Genomic DNA, 16,924 nt, shown 5'->3' on the forward strand with positions numbered 1-16,924 from the left:
AATATAAATAATACATCCCTATGTATCCTCCCTGTTAGGCAGGACATCCTCCTGTCCTTAATTTATATTCATTAGTAAATTCTGTTAATCGACCAACTGTAGTATTAGCAGATGTTGCCATTTTACCTTGTCTGCAGTGCTTTGAAATAACTTTTTGACTACAAAACTGTCTAGAAACTAGTAGGAAATAATTTCTATAATCAACCCATCAATATTTTATCATAATTATTACTGATTTTATGGGTTTACTACTTTACATCCTTTATATTAAAACACGAATACATCAGAATAGCACAAACAGGCAATTTACAGCAAGAAAATAACACTCACCCATGAATAAGATAAATACAAGGAAATATCTACTTTTTAAGGAATCTATGTATATTTCGTCATTAAAATTACAACAAAATATCATGTAACATTAGGATCTTATTAATCAAATAAAACAAAACACATTATCTCGATTTACATCATTTCACAGAAAATGACAAAAAAGTGCAATGCAAAATTTCACCAGAGCATTTCTGTTTCGGTATATACGTTCATATCAATGCGTCCCTAAATTACACATGCATATTCGTTTAAAAAAGTTACAGAGCTAAAAAGGTCCTGCGCAACGAGATATAAAATCACTGCTAATTCTACAAAATCCTTTTCCTGAATATTGAAACAATGGCTTATCAACCTGTCACTCGAAGCATGCGCTGTCACTTTAGGAATTTTACGTAATTTCAGCGTAAACCTCGCTCTTTCCGTCGTGATGCTCTACGCAGTTCAGAGCGCGGCTTACGGACGTTCTTTACGCAGGTCGCGTTGGTGAATAGCCGGAGCGTAGCGTGTAGGGTTCGTGTGGCTGGTTCGCTCCTGTTTCAGTGGGCCACACGGGGAAGGTAAATAAAGACGGGACGGTCACCAGCGCCACATTTACCCGTCAGTATCCGACAACCATCGGGCCGTTAACCTCAGCTGTCTCTTTAGGGCCTGCTACGCTCGTGCGTGTTTTGTCTTTGTCTAAACTCCATTACTCTCGGGATAAAAGGAGAAAGAGAGGAGAAGAGAGGTGACAACGTCGCCTGTGCAGGTGAGATGAGTTTATTTAGCTTGTAAGCTAACTGTCTGCAGCACATTTGACCCGACTGACCAGCTGGATTTATTGTTATGATGACCCAAACCTGCGGAACCAAAATGCGACTAGCTAAGCGGTTGTTGTCTGTTACTCTGGGACGTGCAACTGCCGTTTACGTTTGAGGAAAGTCACACATGCACCTAATGTTCCTGTGCTGAAGCCAAAACTGACAGCAGACTGGAGTCAGAGTCGGAGCAGAAGTGTACGGTTCATCTGACATGCAGTTTTTAAGCTAGGTTTTGAGTTATCCTATGGCCAGTTCAACCGGTGGTCATTCATAGCACGAACACTATTTGTCTGATTTTTTTCCCTCAATTGTGGTTAATACATAAAGGAAGCAGGTTGTTTCTGGATTAATGCAAAAGGACAGCAGGGCAAACCAGGGCTTGCTTGTTCACATGCAATCTTGGTTAATTGTTAATAGCTGTTTTTAGGAACAATGAAATCTGTGTAATCCTTCTAGTCTGGATAAGCTGATGGAACATATGTTTATGCCAGTGGAAATGTAGCTCAGTCCGCAGGATTTATCTCAAGCCGATGATTCATTGTCTTTCAGTCCCTGTTCAGGTTGGAGACGCTTTTGTTTGTGGCAGGTATGGAAACGCGGGACTCGAGATATTCATCCAAACCACTTCCAGACATGAAATTGTTTACAATAATTGTTATAGGTTGTTTTTATCTTATTATTTGTATCTCAGGGGCACATTCTGGAGCCTTTCTGTGTTATTAGGGTCACCAATTTTGGTCACCCGGGGGCCGGGGACTCACCGGGGGTCCTCTTAAATGTATAACTTATCCAGAAATACATTTTGTTATTTACTCTCACTCACATTGTTCTGTTGAACGCAATGGAAGATAATTTGAGGAATTTTTGTAGCCAAAAAGTTTATGGTAGCTAGTGACTTCCAAATATATTTTGGAAAGAAATACCATGGAAGTAAATAGCTATCGTCGGCTCTTTGGTTATCAACATACCAAATATACAAAAGACCTTCTCTTGTGTTCAACAGACAATAAACAAAAAACTAAACAAAAAATAATTGAATGGCGAGTAAATAATGACATATAATGACATGCCTTTAAAATTACTTGTTGTTAAAAGCTAATGTTTTGAATTGACAAATTAGTCTTTAGCCTAAATAAGAAAAATATCTAAACAAAAACTTAAGTCATGTAAATAAATAAAGTGGATATTTTATGAATATACAATTGTATTGGGTAAATGTTTTTTTTTTCAAAATACCTTTAAACTCTTTAAATAGAAAATCATAAATAACTGGAAGATTTTTTTTGTTTGTTTTGTTTTTGAAAACTATAAAAATCATTGTAGTGCATGTGAATTACAATTAGAATGTGTATTGTTCTTTTGTCATGCATCTCCTAGCAACAAAGTACATTTTAGTTTTAGTTGTAATTGATTTGAAAGTCTGGTAGTGTATGATCCTCAGTCGTTTTGTGTATGATACCCCTTTTTTTTTTTTGCTGTAACAATTTACAAAGTAAGCAATTGTATGACAAGTGTATGTTTTTTAAAATCTGTTCAGATTTTAAATCATGTGTATTGTATTCCAGCCTATAGAGATTAAAATAAGTTTTAAAAGCAAAACTAGGGCTGGGGGCCTTCATATGTAGTTTTAGGCGATGGGGGGCCTCGAAAGATTAAGAACCCTCAACCACTTCACTTCTGTCACTTTTATAATAGCATACCATTCAATGACAATATTATGTTTACTAGATATCTCAAGGTGTTAGCGTGATCCAGCTTGACGGTGTTTTGCCATGGCGATGCGAGAGTTGGTGGAGGCGGAATGTGGGGGAGCCAATCCCCTCATGAAACTGACTGGTCACATGACCCAAGAGGGAGGGGCTTGGAGACACAGATCAACACCCACTGTAAGTCGCCAAATATTTTCTCTGTTATAAACAATATTTAGGACCGGAATTACACATCATTGTCTGTAATGCAAATACAGTGATTTGCATGGAATGTGATCTCGCTGTTTTTCAATGTTATGGTTATCACCCCACAGATTCCTCCTACTCCAATTGAAATAGCCACTGAAGAGGAGGTACGTGGTCTTACGGATATTTCAATGTATTATAGACCTGACGAGTTTTCCGAAGGCAAAGAGTTTATCATATTCTCTGTTCTCAATGTAATGATGTCTTTTTGTTTCGAAATGCAGCTGGTCAGTGAGTTTCTACAGGCCCCACAAAGACCTCCTCACAGTTTTGATATGGGTCAACTGCTGGAGGAAATGCAGCAGATAGATCAGCAGAGCTACAGACAGGCTCCACAGAGAGGTAGTCTGCAAAAAACACACATAGAGCTCGATTTGAACACTTTTCTGTGTGCTGTAACTGTACGTATTCGTCCCCCAGCTCCTGACGTGGCTGCTCTGGCGCTGTCTGGAGATTGGGCGGCTGAGTTCCTGTCTAGTGCTGACTCCGCCGCTTCTTCTGGACAAGCTGGTCTGGATCCAGCTGATGCTGATTGGACCAGAGAATTCATCAATGAAGTGGCAGGTGAGTATATTTTTGATATGTGCTATTTTAGCCCAGATTTAATCTGCTTTTTAATTTTGGCTGCCATTAGGTTTATTATTAATGGTGTTAGAAGCCATTAGGTACAGCTGATGATTCTTCGCTCGTCTTTGTCCAGCCGTCCTTTCATTTTCCACATTTTCACTTTTTCATCATCTTCGATTAAACCTGCACTATTCAGCTCCCTTCCTCCTGTCTTACAGACCCTGGCCGCTGGGCAGAAGAGTACCTGGAGCAGTCAGAGGAGAAGTTATGGCTGGGAGATTTAGGAGAAAGAGAACAAGACAAAGAATGGTATTTTATGTATCTTAAAAGAAAAGTATAGAAAGACTTCTCATAATAGCAATATGCACTGCTGTTTGGGGTCAGCAACTTGATTTGTTTTTGCTGTATTTTTTTGTTAGAATCATTATATCCTTGATTAAAATTTTTTTTTTTTATCCCATCAGGACACAAGAATACCAGTCAGGTGAAGAACTACGGCAAACAGCAAATGAACTCCTTGCCAAAGTGGATGACCCTAAACTTCAAAACACAGAGGTGAGGGAAAGCGGAGGGTTTAACTGTTCTTTGAGCTGCACTTGAAACACTTTAGTCAAAGTTGCCGTATTCAGAGATGCATTAAACAAGCATAAAGATATTGCACCTAAAACACGAATTGTAAACGGCTTCTAAATTAATACCATTAATGAATAATCTCTTTCTCTGTACCAATTTGCTGTGTTGCTTGTCCACCTGCAAACGGCTATAAAGAATTCTATTACTTTGCAGAGAAATGGTTTATTCTGTAACGTTTATGAAACGCTGGTATCTTTGATTGTAGTGCTGTTACTTCGACTTATAAAAGCAGCAAACTAAGAGTCGAGGTAAAAAAATCACTCAAACACGGTTGCTGTATTTTCAAAATTTTATAAAGAGATTTTTTTCTGTTGTTAGGACATTTGACTAAAGTTTGCTCTGCTTTCACCAATGTCACATCACAGAATTGATCTGTCACAAGGGCTCACTTAAAGTTCACCATCTGAGATGTAGCTAAGCTTGTTTCTGTATCTGAACAGATTTGGAGATTTTTAGCATTGGTGCAGTGCATGGGTGCTGTCAGGATGAGAGTCCAAACAGCTGACAAAAAATTTGACTCCAGTCTATCAATTACTGTCTTGTGAAGTGAAAAACTGTGTATGTAAGAAAGTCCATGGGCTCTTGTCCTTTCATTCCACTGTCAAATTAGATTAGAACTGTTTTGAACAGATTGTGTTTGTAAACGGTGTTTGATCTGAATTTAAAGTGAATCAAAAAAGTTAATCAAACTTGCCCTTAGACAAGAAGGCATTTTAGTTTTTTTTAGAAAGGTTAAATTAATACATTAACCTGTTTAGGTTCACTTTTGACTTGTGGCAGGTAATAAAGTGATATGACATTCATCTTATTTTCATGGATGTTTCCTTACTTTCTCAAATTTTTCTCTCTTTCGTTTAACTCTGCTCATGCTTCATCATATAATTTGGGATACGTTATGCCTTTGGCTGTTATACCTTCCTCCTTGTGGTCTACTTGTGTCTGACCGTAACTGTCAAGAAGAAACCACTAGTGGACGTGTGTGTGTTCAACGCCAATGTGTTTCCTTTTAGCAGTAGATGTGTAATAGCTGTTGTTGTTGTTGTTGTTGTTATTGTGTAGTTCCTGCGGTTCATTAGGCAGATTGGCGAGGGCAGTGTGACTGTGGAGGACAGAGCAGGAAAAGAGAACACTGATAAAGCACAGGCCAAGGAGGCACAGCACTGGGCCTCCAGCATTAACCAGGTACGAGCCCTTCCCAGTTCCTGCCGTAGAGGAAACACTGTGAAGGGTGACACTGCAGCCCCTTGGCAGCCATCTTGGCTCTTCTCAAGCCATAACTTAACCTTGAGCTGTGCGCTGCTGGGTTTTAATATAATTTACTCATGACTCATACAGTTTTGGATAGATTCAATTTAATTAATTAATTGCAGCCTTTTTGAGCATATAAAACATTATATGCTATTATATATGTATTATATAACAAAAAACACAGACTTTTGAGTAAATTGTGAAAAACAGCATTCTATTTTTATTATAGAAATGTTTCGTGTTTTTATAAACATTTTAAATTACAAATTACAATTCAAATACAGTTAAAATAGTTTAATACAGTTTATTACAAAGCATTATGATACTGTGGATTTAAAAACTATTTCCAAGTCATTGAGTTCTCTCAATCTTCACCCTGTTTTATATAAATATGTATTTAAATATATTGGAAAGATCTCAGACTTTTAGAGCTCACTGTACGTCAAGCCAAGGAAAAATCACAATTCTCCTGGACTAGGTCTACGCTATGCTTGAAAACTGGCCCCCGTTTGTAAAAAAAAAAAAATGTTATCTTATGGTTCAAACAAGCAATAGTTTAATTGTGATATTTCCTTCTTCCTTTTGTCGTGGTCGGACATCATGACATCTTTTAATCCCTTTTGATCCCGTCTTTGAACCTCCATCCGTACCTAAATTTCCCTATTATCCTTAACAATCTCACACCAATCGCATAAATACCCCTCCCTGTACCCTCTGTCCCATACTGGCTGCCCAGTTTCTGGAATCAGGGGAAGGGACTGTGCACGTGGAAACTCAAGAGGGCAAAGAGAAGAATGACAAAATTAAAGCTAAACAGGCAGAGCAATGGGCTACTATCGCGAGGCAGGTAGGACCCCCGATCATCTGGCAACCGTGTTGCAGTAGTCCTGCGATTTCTGTTATGTCTGTGATTTTTAGGCTTGTCATTTTCATTACGTTAACTAGCCCCTGCTGACCAAACCTTTTTTGCTTTAAAGAGAGCAAACCGTTGCATTAATTTCATAGCGCTTTTAATGTAATTATCGCTGCAAGACAGCAGGCCTGTAGAGCTAATGCCCTGCTCACACTGCTTTTCATTTGTGCCCAGCTACTGAAACCACTTTGACTTCCTGCAGTAGTGAAGGTACACTGAGCATTGCTTGCTATTTTTAAAGTAGAGAGGAAAGGAAAGATGGATGAATGAGGGTGAGATTTTTTTTTTTTTTCTTCTTCTATCGGTCTCCCAAACCCTCTTTCTCGTTTTCCATTACATCCTTTCTTTATTCCTCCACTCTCATTCATCACAGTGTGTGTTCTTTTTTCCCCTTCGCCTGAGTAGTGTTTAAGGATTTGCAGGCTCTGTGATGTGTTCTCGAGGCTGCTAACAGCCTGGCATGTCACTGTGCTCGTTAGGTTTCGGCAGAGTCTGCAGAATCTTGGGTAGATGAATTCACTGCTTACGGGCCAGACTTCCAGCAGGCCAAAGCAGCGGTCGAGGTGAGACAGACTAAACACTTGCACATGTTTACACGAACTTCAGTGTGGCACTGTTGCATTCACTGGTGCTTGTGTGTTGTGTGTGAGTTCAGAGTGATGTTGATTTCTGGGAGAAGCTCCAGCAGGAATGGGAGGAAATGGCGAAGAGGGATGCCGAAGCTCACCCTTGGCTCTCTGATTTCGACCAGATGCTCAGCAGCTCTTATGACAAGGTATCTGGATATTGTTCATCTGTGCCCGCTTGCGTTATGGACACTTCCGCTTAATTAAAAGGCACTAGGCTGTACTTCATTACAGTTTATACGACGGTTAATTCCAGACTGATTCTGCTTTGGCTTCACTTAGAGCTATTTTCATAAAAAATGAAATAAAACGAAAACAACTTATTTTTAAACGGTTGTTTAAAAGCGATATCACACATGATCATAAATCGTGGCGTTACCTCTGGACGATATTCAGACGAACGTTAAATGCTCTATATTAGTACTGTTAAATAATTAATCGTGGTTAATCTCACACAAATGAAAATAATTGTGTGTTCTGTGTATATTGTGTGTGTATATATGAGTATATATTAAAAAAAAATTGCATGCATTTACATCTATATTTATAATCATAATTTCTATTAGAAATATATTTATTATATAACAGTAGCATGTGTATTTATATATAAATAATATATACACACTAAACACACACACACACATTATGTAAATGAAATTTATTTTGTATATGATTATTTGTTCTAAAAACAGCTAAAAACACCACTGTTCAAAGGTTTTTTTAATGTTATTGAAAGAAGTCTCTTTGTTTACCAGGGTGCATTTATTTGATTTAAAAAAAACAGTAATATTGTGAAATATTAGTTTCAGTTAAAATAAATGTTTTCTATTTTATCATATATTCAAATTTCCTGTTACGTGTCAACAAGGGATATCAGTTTGAAGAAGACAACCCCTACCTGTCCCACGACGATCCGTTTGCTGAGGGTGTGAAGAGGATGGAGGCGGGGGACATCCCTGGAGCCGTCCGTCTCTTTGAGAGCGCGGTTCAGAGAGAGCCAGAAAACCAGCTGGTCAGAGCTTCATACGTATAGTCCCGACATCCAAAAACTGATGATACATTTTGTCTCTAGGGATTCTAACGGTGTTCTGCTTTCTTGTTTGCCTTTGTGAAATGCTGACCGTGTGTGATGATGCTGCAGGCTTGGCAATATCTGGGCACCTGCCAGGCAGAGAACGAACAAGAGTTTGCCGCTATCAGCGCCCTCCGCAGGTGAGAAGCATAACAACAACCTTACTGTGCGCACAGCAATTCAATTCTCTACGAAAAATCTGCTTCCGCCGCTTTTTAAAACTCAAGTCTCAATTGCTTTTAGATGTATTGAACTGAAAAAGGACAATCTGACGGCTCTCATGGCTTTAGCTGTGAGCTTCACCAATGAGTCGCTGCACAGACAGGCCTGCGAGACGCTCCGTGATTGGTTGAGGCACAATCCTAAATACCGGCCTATCCTTGAGCAGCACGAACGAGAGAAGGAGCGGGAGAGTGCGAGGGAGAGGGAGAAAGAGAGGGAGAGATTTGGATCCCTTCTGCCAGAGTAAGAGGTTTCCTTAATGTTGTGGAGAAACACTGTGGATTTAAAACAAGTACACTACATGATGGCTGACACTGCATTTTGCACCAGACACACCACACTGAAATCTCACTGAAGTATGGCTCCTCGTGTCAAGATTTGTGTAAAGACATTAAAACTTTTTTTTCTAGTAAGGTTGCATTTAACTACACAAAACGACAAAGACATATATAAAGATTTGATTCAAATAACTGCTTTTCTTTCGAACTTCCCGTTCATTGAGGAATCCAAAAAATGTATCAGTTTTCACAAAAATATATTAAGCAGCAACCGTTTTCAACATTGACATTAGTTAGAAAGGTTTCTTGATTACCCAATCTGCATTTAAGAATTATTTCTGAACAATCATATGACACTGAAGACCGAAGCAGTGCTGAAAATTAATTAAGCTTTTTTTGTGTTTATGTGGAACTTAAATGTTGGAAATTACATGCAAAATGCATTATGGAGAAGCATTATGGAAATTTTGAAAATAGAAGGCAGCATTTTGCATTTATTGTGGGTGGACAGATGGTTAGGACACCGTGTAAACGCTATGGTAACATTGAGCGACAAATTTATAAATGTATGACTTTACCTTGTATTAAACCCAGAATTCATGATGTTCATGATTGTGTAACACTGAGGACTGATCAGACGGAAGCAGCCGCAGCAACCTGTTTTTAATTTATTTTTTACATTAATGTGAGACATGCATAACTGACTGGACAGGGCATTGTAACCAAGCAACAGATTTACATTTGTCACCAATCATAAGCAGGCAGTGCTCTAAAAATACACAGTCTGACGCAAACACAGGTGTGGAGTTCAATGTGCAGACAGCAGTGTAAGTAGCTGCATACGCTCTGCTTTAATCAGTTGAGAGTGCAGGTATTAAAATATGTTTTTGATTATGCACTGCAAGATTATTTAAAAAAAAAAATTCTACTTAACATATTATACTGTTTTCTTTTTCTGCGGAGCATAAAACAAGGATTTTTTAAGAATATTCTTGTGTCTCTGCTCCAAGTAATTTATGTACATAAAGATCAATAACGACAAAAAAGATCATAAAATTGTCCCTATCACTTTTGAGTAATAGGCTAATCCATTTTTCACTTGTTGTTCGTCTTCCTAGGGCACTGTTTAATGAAGTGCAGACACTGTTTCTGAATGCAGCGGCCGCTGACCCCACACAGGTGGACCCTGAGCTGCAGTGTGGGCTGGGCGTTCTCTTCAACCTGAGCGGAGAGTATGACAAGGCTGTGGACTGCTTCTCTGCCGCCCTGTCCGTGATGCCACAGGTTGGTTCTTTCACACGTAGAAATAGTTCTCCCAAAAAGTTTATTTACCCTATAATCTACTCAATCCCAGAGCCAACCTAGGTATATGTGATTTCCTTTTCTTTTCGTTTTTTTGTAATTTTTAAAAATATATGCTGGCTCTTCCAAGCTTGGTAATGCTAGTTGGATAGTGGCTGATGGATAGTATATAAATCAGATATATCCTTCGTAAAACTAATCAATACACCTTCGGGGGGTTAACACATATTTTCCGAAGCAGATTCATGGGTGTTTTATATATATATATATATATATATATATATATATATATATATATATAAAAATTCAGATTACTGACTAATGGCTGTATGCAATTTCGTGAGAGAGCTCCTGAGAATGCTTATACAGCCGTTGCCGGAAGTCAGTGATTTGAGATATAATTTTAAAAATATAAATATGTTTGTTACAGAAACCCATTGATCTCCTTCAGAACACGTTAACCTCCTGGAGGCATATTGCTTAGTTTTACGACACATATATATTTAGTTTATGGCGTTTCAAAATCATGGTTACCATCCACCAGCATCACCAAGCTTGAAGAGCCAGGATACATTTTTAAAACAACTTGGACTGTGTTTGTCTGAAAGAAGTCATATACGCCTAGGATATCTTGTGGGTGAGTAAATCATGGCTAATTAAAATTTTTGGGTGAACTATTCCTTTACTGAATTTATTCATATAAAGGGCTTCCATTGTAGTCTGTGCGCATTTATTACTGGAGAAGAATCTAGTGTTATTTAGTTATGCACATACGTTTTAGAATTCATGCACATCTTGGCATTTCCATCCAGCATTTTTTTTTTCAAGAGATATCCCCGAATGTGTATAAAAATGATACATGGCATGAATTATACATTATACTGATGAATAATATGTAGAACAGTTCACATTCTTACTTCTCTCAACCCTACATGAAGGACTATCTGCTGTGGAACAAGCTGGGAGCGACTCTTGCTAACGGGAACCGATCAGAGGAGGCTGTCGCTGCTTACAGGCGTGCGCTGGAGTTACAGCCTGGATTTGTACGTAGCCGATATAACCTGGGCATCAGCTGTGTCAATCTGGGTGCGCACAGGTTAGTGAAAGAAGGTTCAACCGGGGCACGCGTGCCAGAAACAGCTAAAACACCACAATAAACGCCATCCTTTTGTATCTTTATCAGGGAGGCGGTAGAGCACTTCCTAGAGGCCCTTTCTCTGCAGCGACAGGCCGCAGGTGACGGAGAGGGAGGTGCGGGTCGAGGACCAGGTGCAGCAGCCACTGTGATGTCAGACAACATCTGGTCCACATTACGCATGGCACTGAGCATGATGGGAGAAAGCTCGCTTTACTCAGCCGCCGACCGGCGAGATCTGGACACACTGCTGGCGCACTTCTGCCAGAGAGAAGGAGAGACAGAATGAAGGATAGAGGAGATGAAGGGGCACAGGAAGATAGAATGCGAGTGTGGAGAAGCCTGTTCGGGAGAGAAAACAAGAAGATCGGAGGTGTACATTTCAACACAGAGGGCATGACTTTTGATGGTGCTAAAATGTGAGGAGATTTAAAAAAAGAGAACAAAACGAGTGTAAAACAACTATTTAGCTCCAGCGCTATCTTAACAGAGAGATGGATGAACTGATGACTGTCCTTGAGAAAAGATGTTAAAAAGTCCATGGTACAAACTTGCTACGGTTTTTGTCACAAGTTTACGCTTACAGAGAATCTGATTTAATTTTCCAGTTTTGTTAATCTTGAAGATTACATTTTTTTTTTTTTCCCCATTGTCCTTATCAAAATTACTCAAATGGGAGCAAATAAGGTCCCCTGCACTGTGAGCTCAAAGTACTTGCCTCTGTTTGACACAGAGACGAGGATGTGGAGAAATAACTGTTTTACATCACTACAGATCCCATACAAAGTAACAAAGTTTTTGCAAGCCTTTAAGTTATATTGGCAACTTTATTCGTCAGTGACTGAAGAGTTGTAAAACTGAAAGACATGTCTGTAAGCACTCTTTCTTATCAGATATTTGCGTTGCTGTAAATTAATTTGCTTAATTGTAAATTCTACTTGCCATATTGTGTATTGTATCATAATTATTAATGTTTTGCATATAGCCAATTCAAATTGCTATTATGATCTATGTAATTCAAGCAATAAAGCTTTAACAAAATGCTTGGTAACTAATTGATGCTTTTTAATAAATAAAAAAATAACAAAACGACAAAAAAACACAGTTTTAAAAATAAGTATTAAATACGACAAGTATTACTTTTTGAAATTTATTCAGCTCGCTGTTAGCAAAAATCCAAAAACTAATGCTTTCTATTCTACTAATTCGTGAACTAAAACGTATTTTTGTAACCGCAAAAGACAAGAGTGATTGTGTGCAATGTGTTTTTTGTGTTTTGTTTTGCCTTTTTACATTATATGATTTTGACTGTTTAACTCGGGGAAAAAAACAATTAAAGAAGACATCAACAACACGCGGCTGTAATTCAAATAGCTTGTACACGCCTCAAAAAAAATGTATTTGCAAGCTCAGCCAATCAGAAGCGCCGAGGGAGGACCGTAGCGTTCAGCTATTGGTCCGTTTAAAAATCGCCCCAAACGCAGAACTACCCATTTAAATGCTCTCACTGAAGTCGAGTCACACGGAGTTCAGACGACTGGAGCTTTTCTTTGTTGATATCAGCTTTGTGCATATATAGTTGTACAAAACCTAACATAAAATTGATTTGATACAGCTAGACAGATTAAAAGGAATAAAGGCGGACTGCTCGTGAAACATATTGAGATTTAAGGTGAGTTTACATTTATTTATTGGACAGTAACTTGTTTCATTGTTGTTAAAAACTGCTGCTACTTTGTTTAACGTTTACCGAGTTAAGTATTTTACGTGCGCACATTTTAGTAATGCTCTGGCGAATCTGCACGAGTTCCGTGTTATTGCGGTTTTAATTAACTTTCCCGTTTCTTCCCATGCGTGTTTTCTTAAACCGTAGCAAACGGTGTAAAATGGGTGCCGGTGAAAGCAAGCTGTCTGTGGCATCAACTCCAAAGCTAGAGCCGAGCCAGAAACCGAGAGCGGCGCGAGTGGCGATGCTCTCGGACCCGCGTTCACCGTCCTGCGCCATCGACCGCACACCTATACAGGTACAGACGACACCTCTGCCGAGTCTCCCGAGAGTCTAGTCGCTTATCGATTAGCCAGGCTGTGAACTGAATTGTGCCATTTTGTTGTGAGCGGTTATGGGCACGGTAAGAGTTTTGAGTGTGTTTTCCTGCAGGTGGGCGTGGCTTGCTCTCCTCTTCCCGCGGTGGAGTCGGTGGGGCCAGTGTTCGTGGACCCCCGCTCACCCACACCTGGAGTCACTCGAACACCGATAAAGGGTAAAGTCAAGCGTGCCTCACCTCAACTTTTGTTTTTAATTCAAAATATTTAAACACGGAGAAAAGGGCTTAAATTCTGTCATTCCCTCGCCCTCAAGTAGTTCCAAACATGTATGAATTTCTTTGTTCTGCCGAGCACAAAGGAAGAGGTTTTGAGAAGTTTGTGAGCTGGCCTTTTTTGGGTCACCGTTTACTTCCGTAGTATTTTTTTTTCCTTTTATTGAAGTCAATGGTTACAAACCTTTTTCGAAATATCTTCCCTTGTGTTCAGCAGAAAAAGAAATTCAGATTTTTTTTTTGAGAAACACCCAAGGGTGACTAAATGACAGGATTTTCATCTTTGGGTGAACTACTCTTTTTAAGCCGGAAGCTAATTAATATTCATAAGCTCAGCCTTTTTTTTTTTTTTTTTATAAAGATGCCTTCCTTGAAGTGTTTTACCATAAGAAATATTTCTGTTAAAAACACTACAAACGTTGAAATGTTTTATCCAAAAAGTATATGAAAATAAGAGTATAGGAATAGTTCACCCAAAAATGAACATTACAGCATATTTTACTCACCCCCAAGCCATCCTAGGTGTGTGAGACTGTCTTTTTCAGACAAACACAGTCTGTGTTTTAGCGTATCCTGGCTCAGTTATTTAGGTTATAATAATAAAAAAAACATTGATCTATTTCAGAGGAGATCAAAGGCATAAGGCACAAAGGCATACAGGTTAATTTTATAGGTTAGTATATTCAATTTACGGGGCTTCAAAATAAAAATAGCTTTCTCTTCTTTTACAGTGAGCGTCACATCTCTTGCTCGGAGGCTGAGCACCTTCTTTCTCAATGACGTCAAGTCCGGTAGCGAGACCGTTTCTCCTCTTCCTCCGGTCTCCTTCACCAAACACCCCAGCCTGCCGAGTGTGAATCAGCAAAATGAAGCGGGCCCCAGAGATCCCCTGCTCCCTCCGGTAAAAGCCCAGAACTCACCCCTGTCCACCCTTGCTCTGGCTTCTCCTTCAGAGGGCTACGGCTCCATATGCAGCAGCCCGTTTGTGTTGATCGGAGACACGCAGGTGGAGGTGGAGGTGGATGCTGAGGCCTCGCTGGAGGAGGCGGAGGAGGCTCTGCTGCTCGGTGCTTCACCGTTAAGGAAAGAGCTCAGTTTGAGTCTCCTTGCTTGTCGCGAAGGGGTTTACTCATCCTCTCTGGAGGAGCGTCCTCTGACTCCCCTTCCTCCTGCCGAGAGGCGAGCGACCGAAGAGCACTCCTACGCGATCTTCACAGTCCCGGCACGGTCCACGGAGCAGGAGACCTCCACGCCTGCTGTCGAGGATGTCGTGATGTCCGAGGCAGATGAAGTCCCGCCACAGACCTCTGAGGAACAGGTTTGATTTTCAGATTGTTGAAAGACTGTGTTTGTTTCTTTTCAGGAAAAAAAGATCCAGAAAATATATAATTTTTTTTTTTACATTAAAGAATAATCTGTGAATATGTAATCTGGAGATCTTTTCAGTTAAAGATTTAAATTAATGTTTTAATTCAAACTTTGGTGCGTGTCATCTCATAAGTAGATTTTGAGCTTGGATTTCTTAGAGACTACATTTATACTTGCACTTTCATTGAAATGTTTGTGGGCCGTATGATTATTATTATTATTTAAAAATTAAATTGATCAAAATTAGAAATTGATTAAAATTTAAATAGAAGAAAATCTGAATATAGAATGATTTCTGAAGGCTCATGTCATACTTAAGGCCGAAATATTTTAAAACTGAGAATTAAAATGTAGTAATTTTGACTTTTTTTTATTATACATGCTAATTTTATATTTATATTTGTTTTGTAAATATTGAATAATTATATTATTACAATTTTATGTTAAATTACCATACAAGAGGTATGTTGCAACAAACAAAAGGTGCTCCATTTTAAATTTAAGTTGTTAAAACAAATTTTTTGTTAGTTTGTTTTGGGACCATTGAAAATTTCAGTACAGGTAGAAATCCGAACTATTGGCGTCAGGGGAAAAAAACATGCTGTGAGGGACTGACTGATGTGTCCTTCCTTCCGTCAGGTGACTGCTGCTCTTCCAGAGTCGAGCCGTGAGCAGCAAGAGGAGAGTAAACCCCCCGCACCTCAACCTGCTGTCGCCTCCAGCAAATCCTGCCCAGTGACCGGCACCCAGGTGGAGACGGTCCAGCCCGGCATCCGCTGTCTGAAGTTCGACACCCGCAGCCCGAGTCAGGCCATCTTCAAGCCCCAGTGGTTGGGCGTGGGCTTCGGGACCACTGGAGTCAGAGCGAGAGGGGTGCAGGCGCGTGGAAAAACATCTGTGTCCTCACCGCTCTCCACCAAAAACACAGCCACAAATGAGAATAATAACATGGTTGTGCGCGCCAAACAGAGACCAAGAGGTGAGTGTCTGTTCACCACACAGCATCATGTACAGCTAAAATAAATTAGAAGCATTTCAGCTTAATAAACATCTCTTATGCTAAAAGGCTGATTTTTTTTTTGGTGTGGGGGTATGGGGGGTTATAAGTATATGTCTGCGCTTTTCTCAGTGGTTGTAAACCTAGCAAATTGAGGTATTTGCTTGTTCAATTTTACAGAAAAAGTTCTGATTGGTGAGGGCAGATCGCCTCTGCAGATCCTAAGGGAGGTTAACTCACCCAGAGACCGCAACTCCCAGGTGATTACACTGTTATTAGTCACTGGTTAGATTTAAACCTTAATCCTTACGTAATTATAGACTTGTATTATGTAGCCACTTACTAAATGGGTCTTCATTTTATGTCTTCAGATGAAGTTAAAAGTGTCCACCCCTGAAAAACAGAGATTCAGCCAGATGGACAGGAGAGCTCTGATTCTGTCACTCAACAAGGAGAACGAGACGAACTGAGCAGACCGGGAAGAATCCAGATAACACTCTGTATATACTACAGTTTTAAGCCTTAAACTACATGATCGTTCTTCTACCCTATTCTTTACTGCTTCTTTGTGTGTTTTGTAAATGTTTTAATGTAAATAAAATATCATTTGATTTTAGACACTGTATTTTTTCTGGTTGAAACAAAGCTTGTCTAATGATCAAAATGTGGCAGTATGCCGCTACTTTCAGCCAATCAACATTCTTCAGTTATGTTAATGTCCCTATAAGGCAAGTCATGTTACTTGGCAGCCATCTTTGTTTCTGTAGCAAACAGGACTTCTAACAGCGTCTGTGATACGCTGACTATAGCGATTAGGGATTGGCTTTTTTGCTCAGAAGGCGGGGCGTCCCTCAATAGAGCGGCCATGTTGCTGCATGTTTACCTTTTGATGACCAAATCTTTTTTTAAACACATATTGTCTACGCTATTTAGTAACATCAGAACCGCTATCCAAAGAAGCAAGAAGACGTGGTTTGTAGTGAATTTATAACCGCTAAGATGTTGGCAGAGCTGAAAATTCCTTCACAGGGCTTATTGCTTTTAGAAAACTATCCATATGTTGCTATGTTATTAAAACATTCCTACACCGAAAAATGTAGTTCCTCAGAATCTCTTGTGATTACAACAAAATATTTAATAGAGTAAATTACAACTGC

The 16,924-nt window shown here is 39.4% G+C and overlaps 2 protein-coding genes across 4 annotated transcripts; both read left to right on the forward strand.

The window, feature by feature from the left end:
- The first annotated feature begins 814 nt into the window (after window positions 1–814).
- Window positions 815–12,139, forward strand: pex5 (peroxisomal biogenesis factor 5). Of its 3 annotated transcripts, XM_043261075.1 has the most exons (17): window positions 815–1,081; window positions 2,862–3,019; window positions 3,157–3,195; window positions 3,313–3,430; window positions 3,509–3,652; window positions 3,874–3,964; window positions 4,120–4,210; window positions 5,348–5,470; window positions 6,273–6,383; window positions 6,929–7,012; window positions 7,105–7,224; window positions 7,944–8,087; window positions 8,217–8,287; window positions 8,391–8,612; window positions 9,766–9,931; window positions 10,888–11,045; window positions 11,133–12,139. In XM_043261075.1, the coding sequence occupies exons 2-17, from the start codon at window positions 2,906–2,908 to the stop codon at window positions 11,371–11,373; spliced, it is 2,037 nt and encodes a 678-aa protein (XP_043117010.1). In that variant the 5' UTR covers window positions 815–1,081; window positions 2,862–2,905; the 3' UTR covers window positions 11,374–12,139. The 3 variants fall into 3 exon arrangements, with proteins under 3 accessions (XP_043117010.1, XP_043117011.1, XP_043117012.1); XM_043261076.1 differs by lacking the exon at window positions 6,273–6,383 and having other exon boundaries at window positions 816–1,081; XM_043261077.1 differs by lacking the exons at window positions 5,348–5,470; window positions 6,273–6,383 and having other exon boundaries at window positions 817–1,081.
- A 432-nt stretch (window positions 12,140–12,571) lies between these two features.
- cdca3 (cell division cycle associated 3) lies at window positions 12,572–16,383 on the forward strand. The gene is made up of 7 exons (XM_043261078.1): window positions 12,572–12,756; window positions 12,958–13,108; window positions 13,243–13,345; window positions 14,134–14,720; window positions 15,410–15,749; window positions 15,948–16,027; window positions 16,139–16,383. Exons 2-7 carry the CDS (start codon window positions 12,971–12,973, stop codon window positions 16,235–16,237), a joined length of 1,347 nt encoding a protein of 448 aa, XP_043117013.1. The 5' UTR covers window positions 12,572–12,756; window positions 12,958–12,970; the 3' UTR covers window positions 16,238–16,383.
- Window positions 16,384–16,924: the final 541 nt, after the last annotated feature.

The sequence above is a fragment of the Puntigrus tetrazona genome, chromosome 16, assembly GCF_018831695.1.
Source record: "Puntigrus tetrazona isolate hp1 chromosome 16, ASM1883169v1, whole genome shotgun sequence".
In the NCBI taxonomy this organism is placed as follows: Eukaryota; Metazoa; Chordata; class Actinopteri; order Cypriniformes; family Cyprinidae; genus Puntigrus; species Puntigrus tetrazona.

Coding starts and splice junctions, on each gene's coding strand:
- cdca3 (XM_043261078.1), top strand. CDS start 12,971: ATGGGTGCCGGTGAAAGCAAGCTGTCTGTGGCATCAACTCCAAAGCTA. Junction 13,346..14,133: donor CACTCGAACACCGATAAAGG/GTAAAGTCAAGC, acceptor CTTCTTTTACAG/TGAGCGTCACATCTCTTGCT. Junction 14,721..15,409: donor CACAGACCTCTGAGGAACAG/GTTTGATTTTCA, acceptor TCCTTCCGTCAG/GTGACTGCTGCTCTTCCAGA.
- pex5 (XM_043261075.1), top strand. CDS start 2,906: ATGGCGATGCGAGAGTTGGTGGAGGCGGAATGTGGGGGAGCCAATCCC. Junction 3,653..3,873: donor ATTCATCAATGAAGTGGCAG/GTGAGTATATTT, acceptor CCTGTCTTACAG/ACCCTGGCCGCTGGGCAGAA. Junction 8,088..8,216: donor GAGAGCCAGAAAACCAGCTG/GTCAGAGCTTCA, acceptor ATGATGCTGCAG/GCTTGGCAATATCTGGGCAC.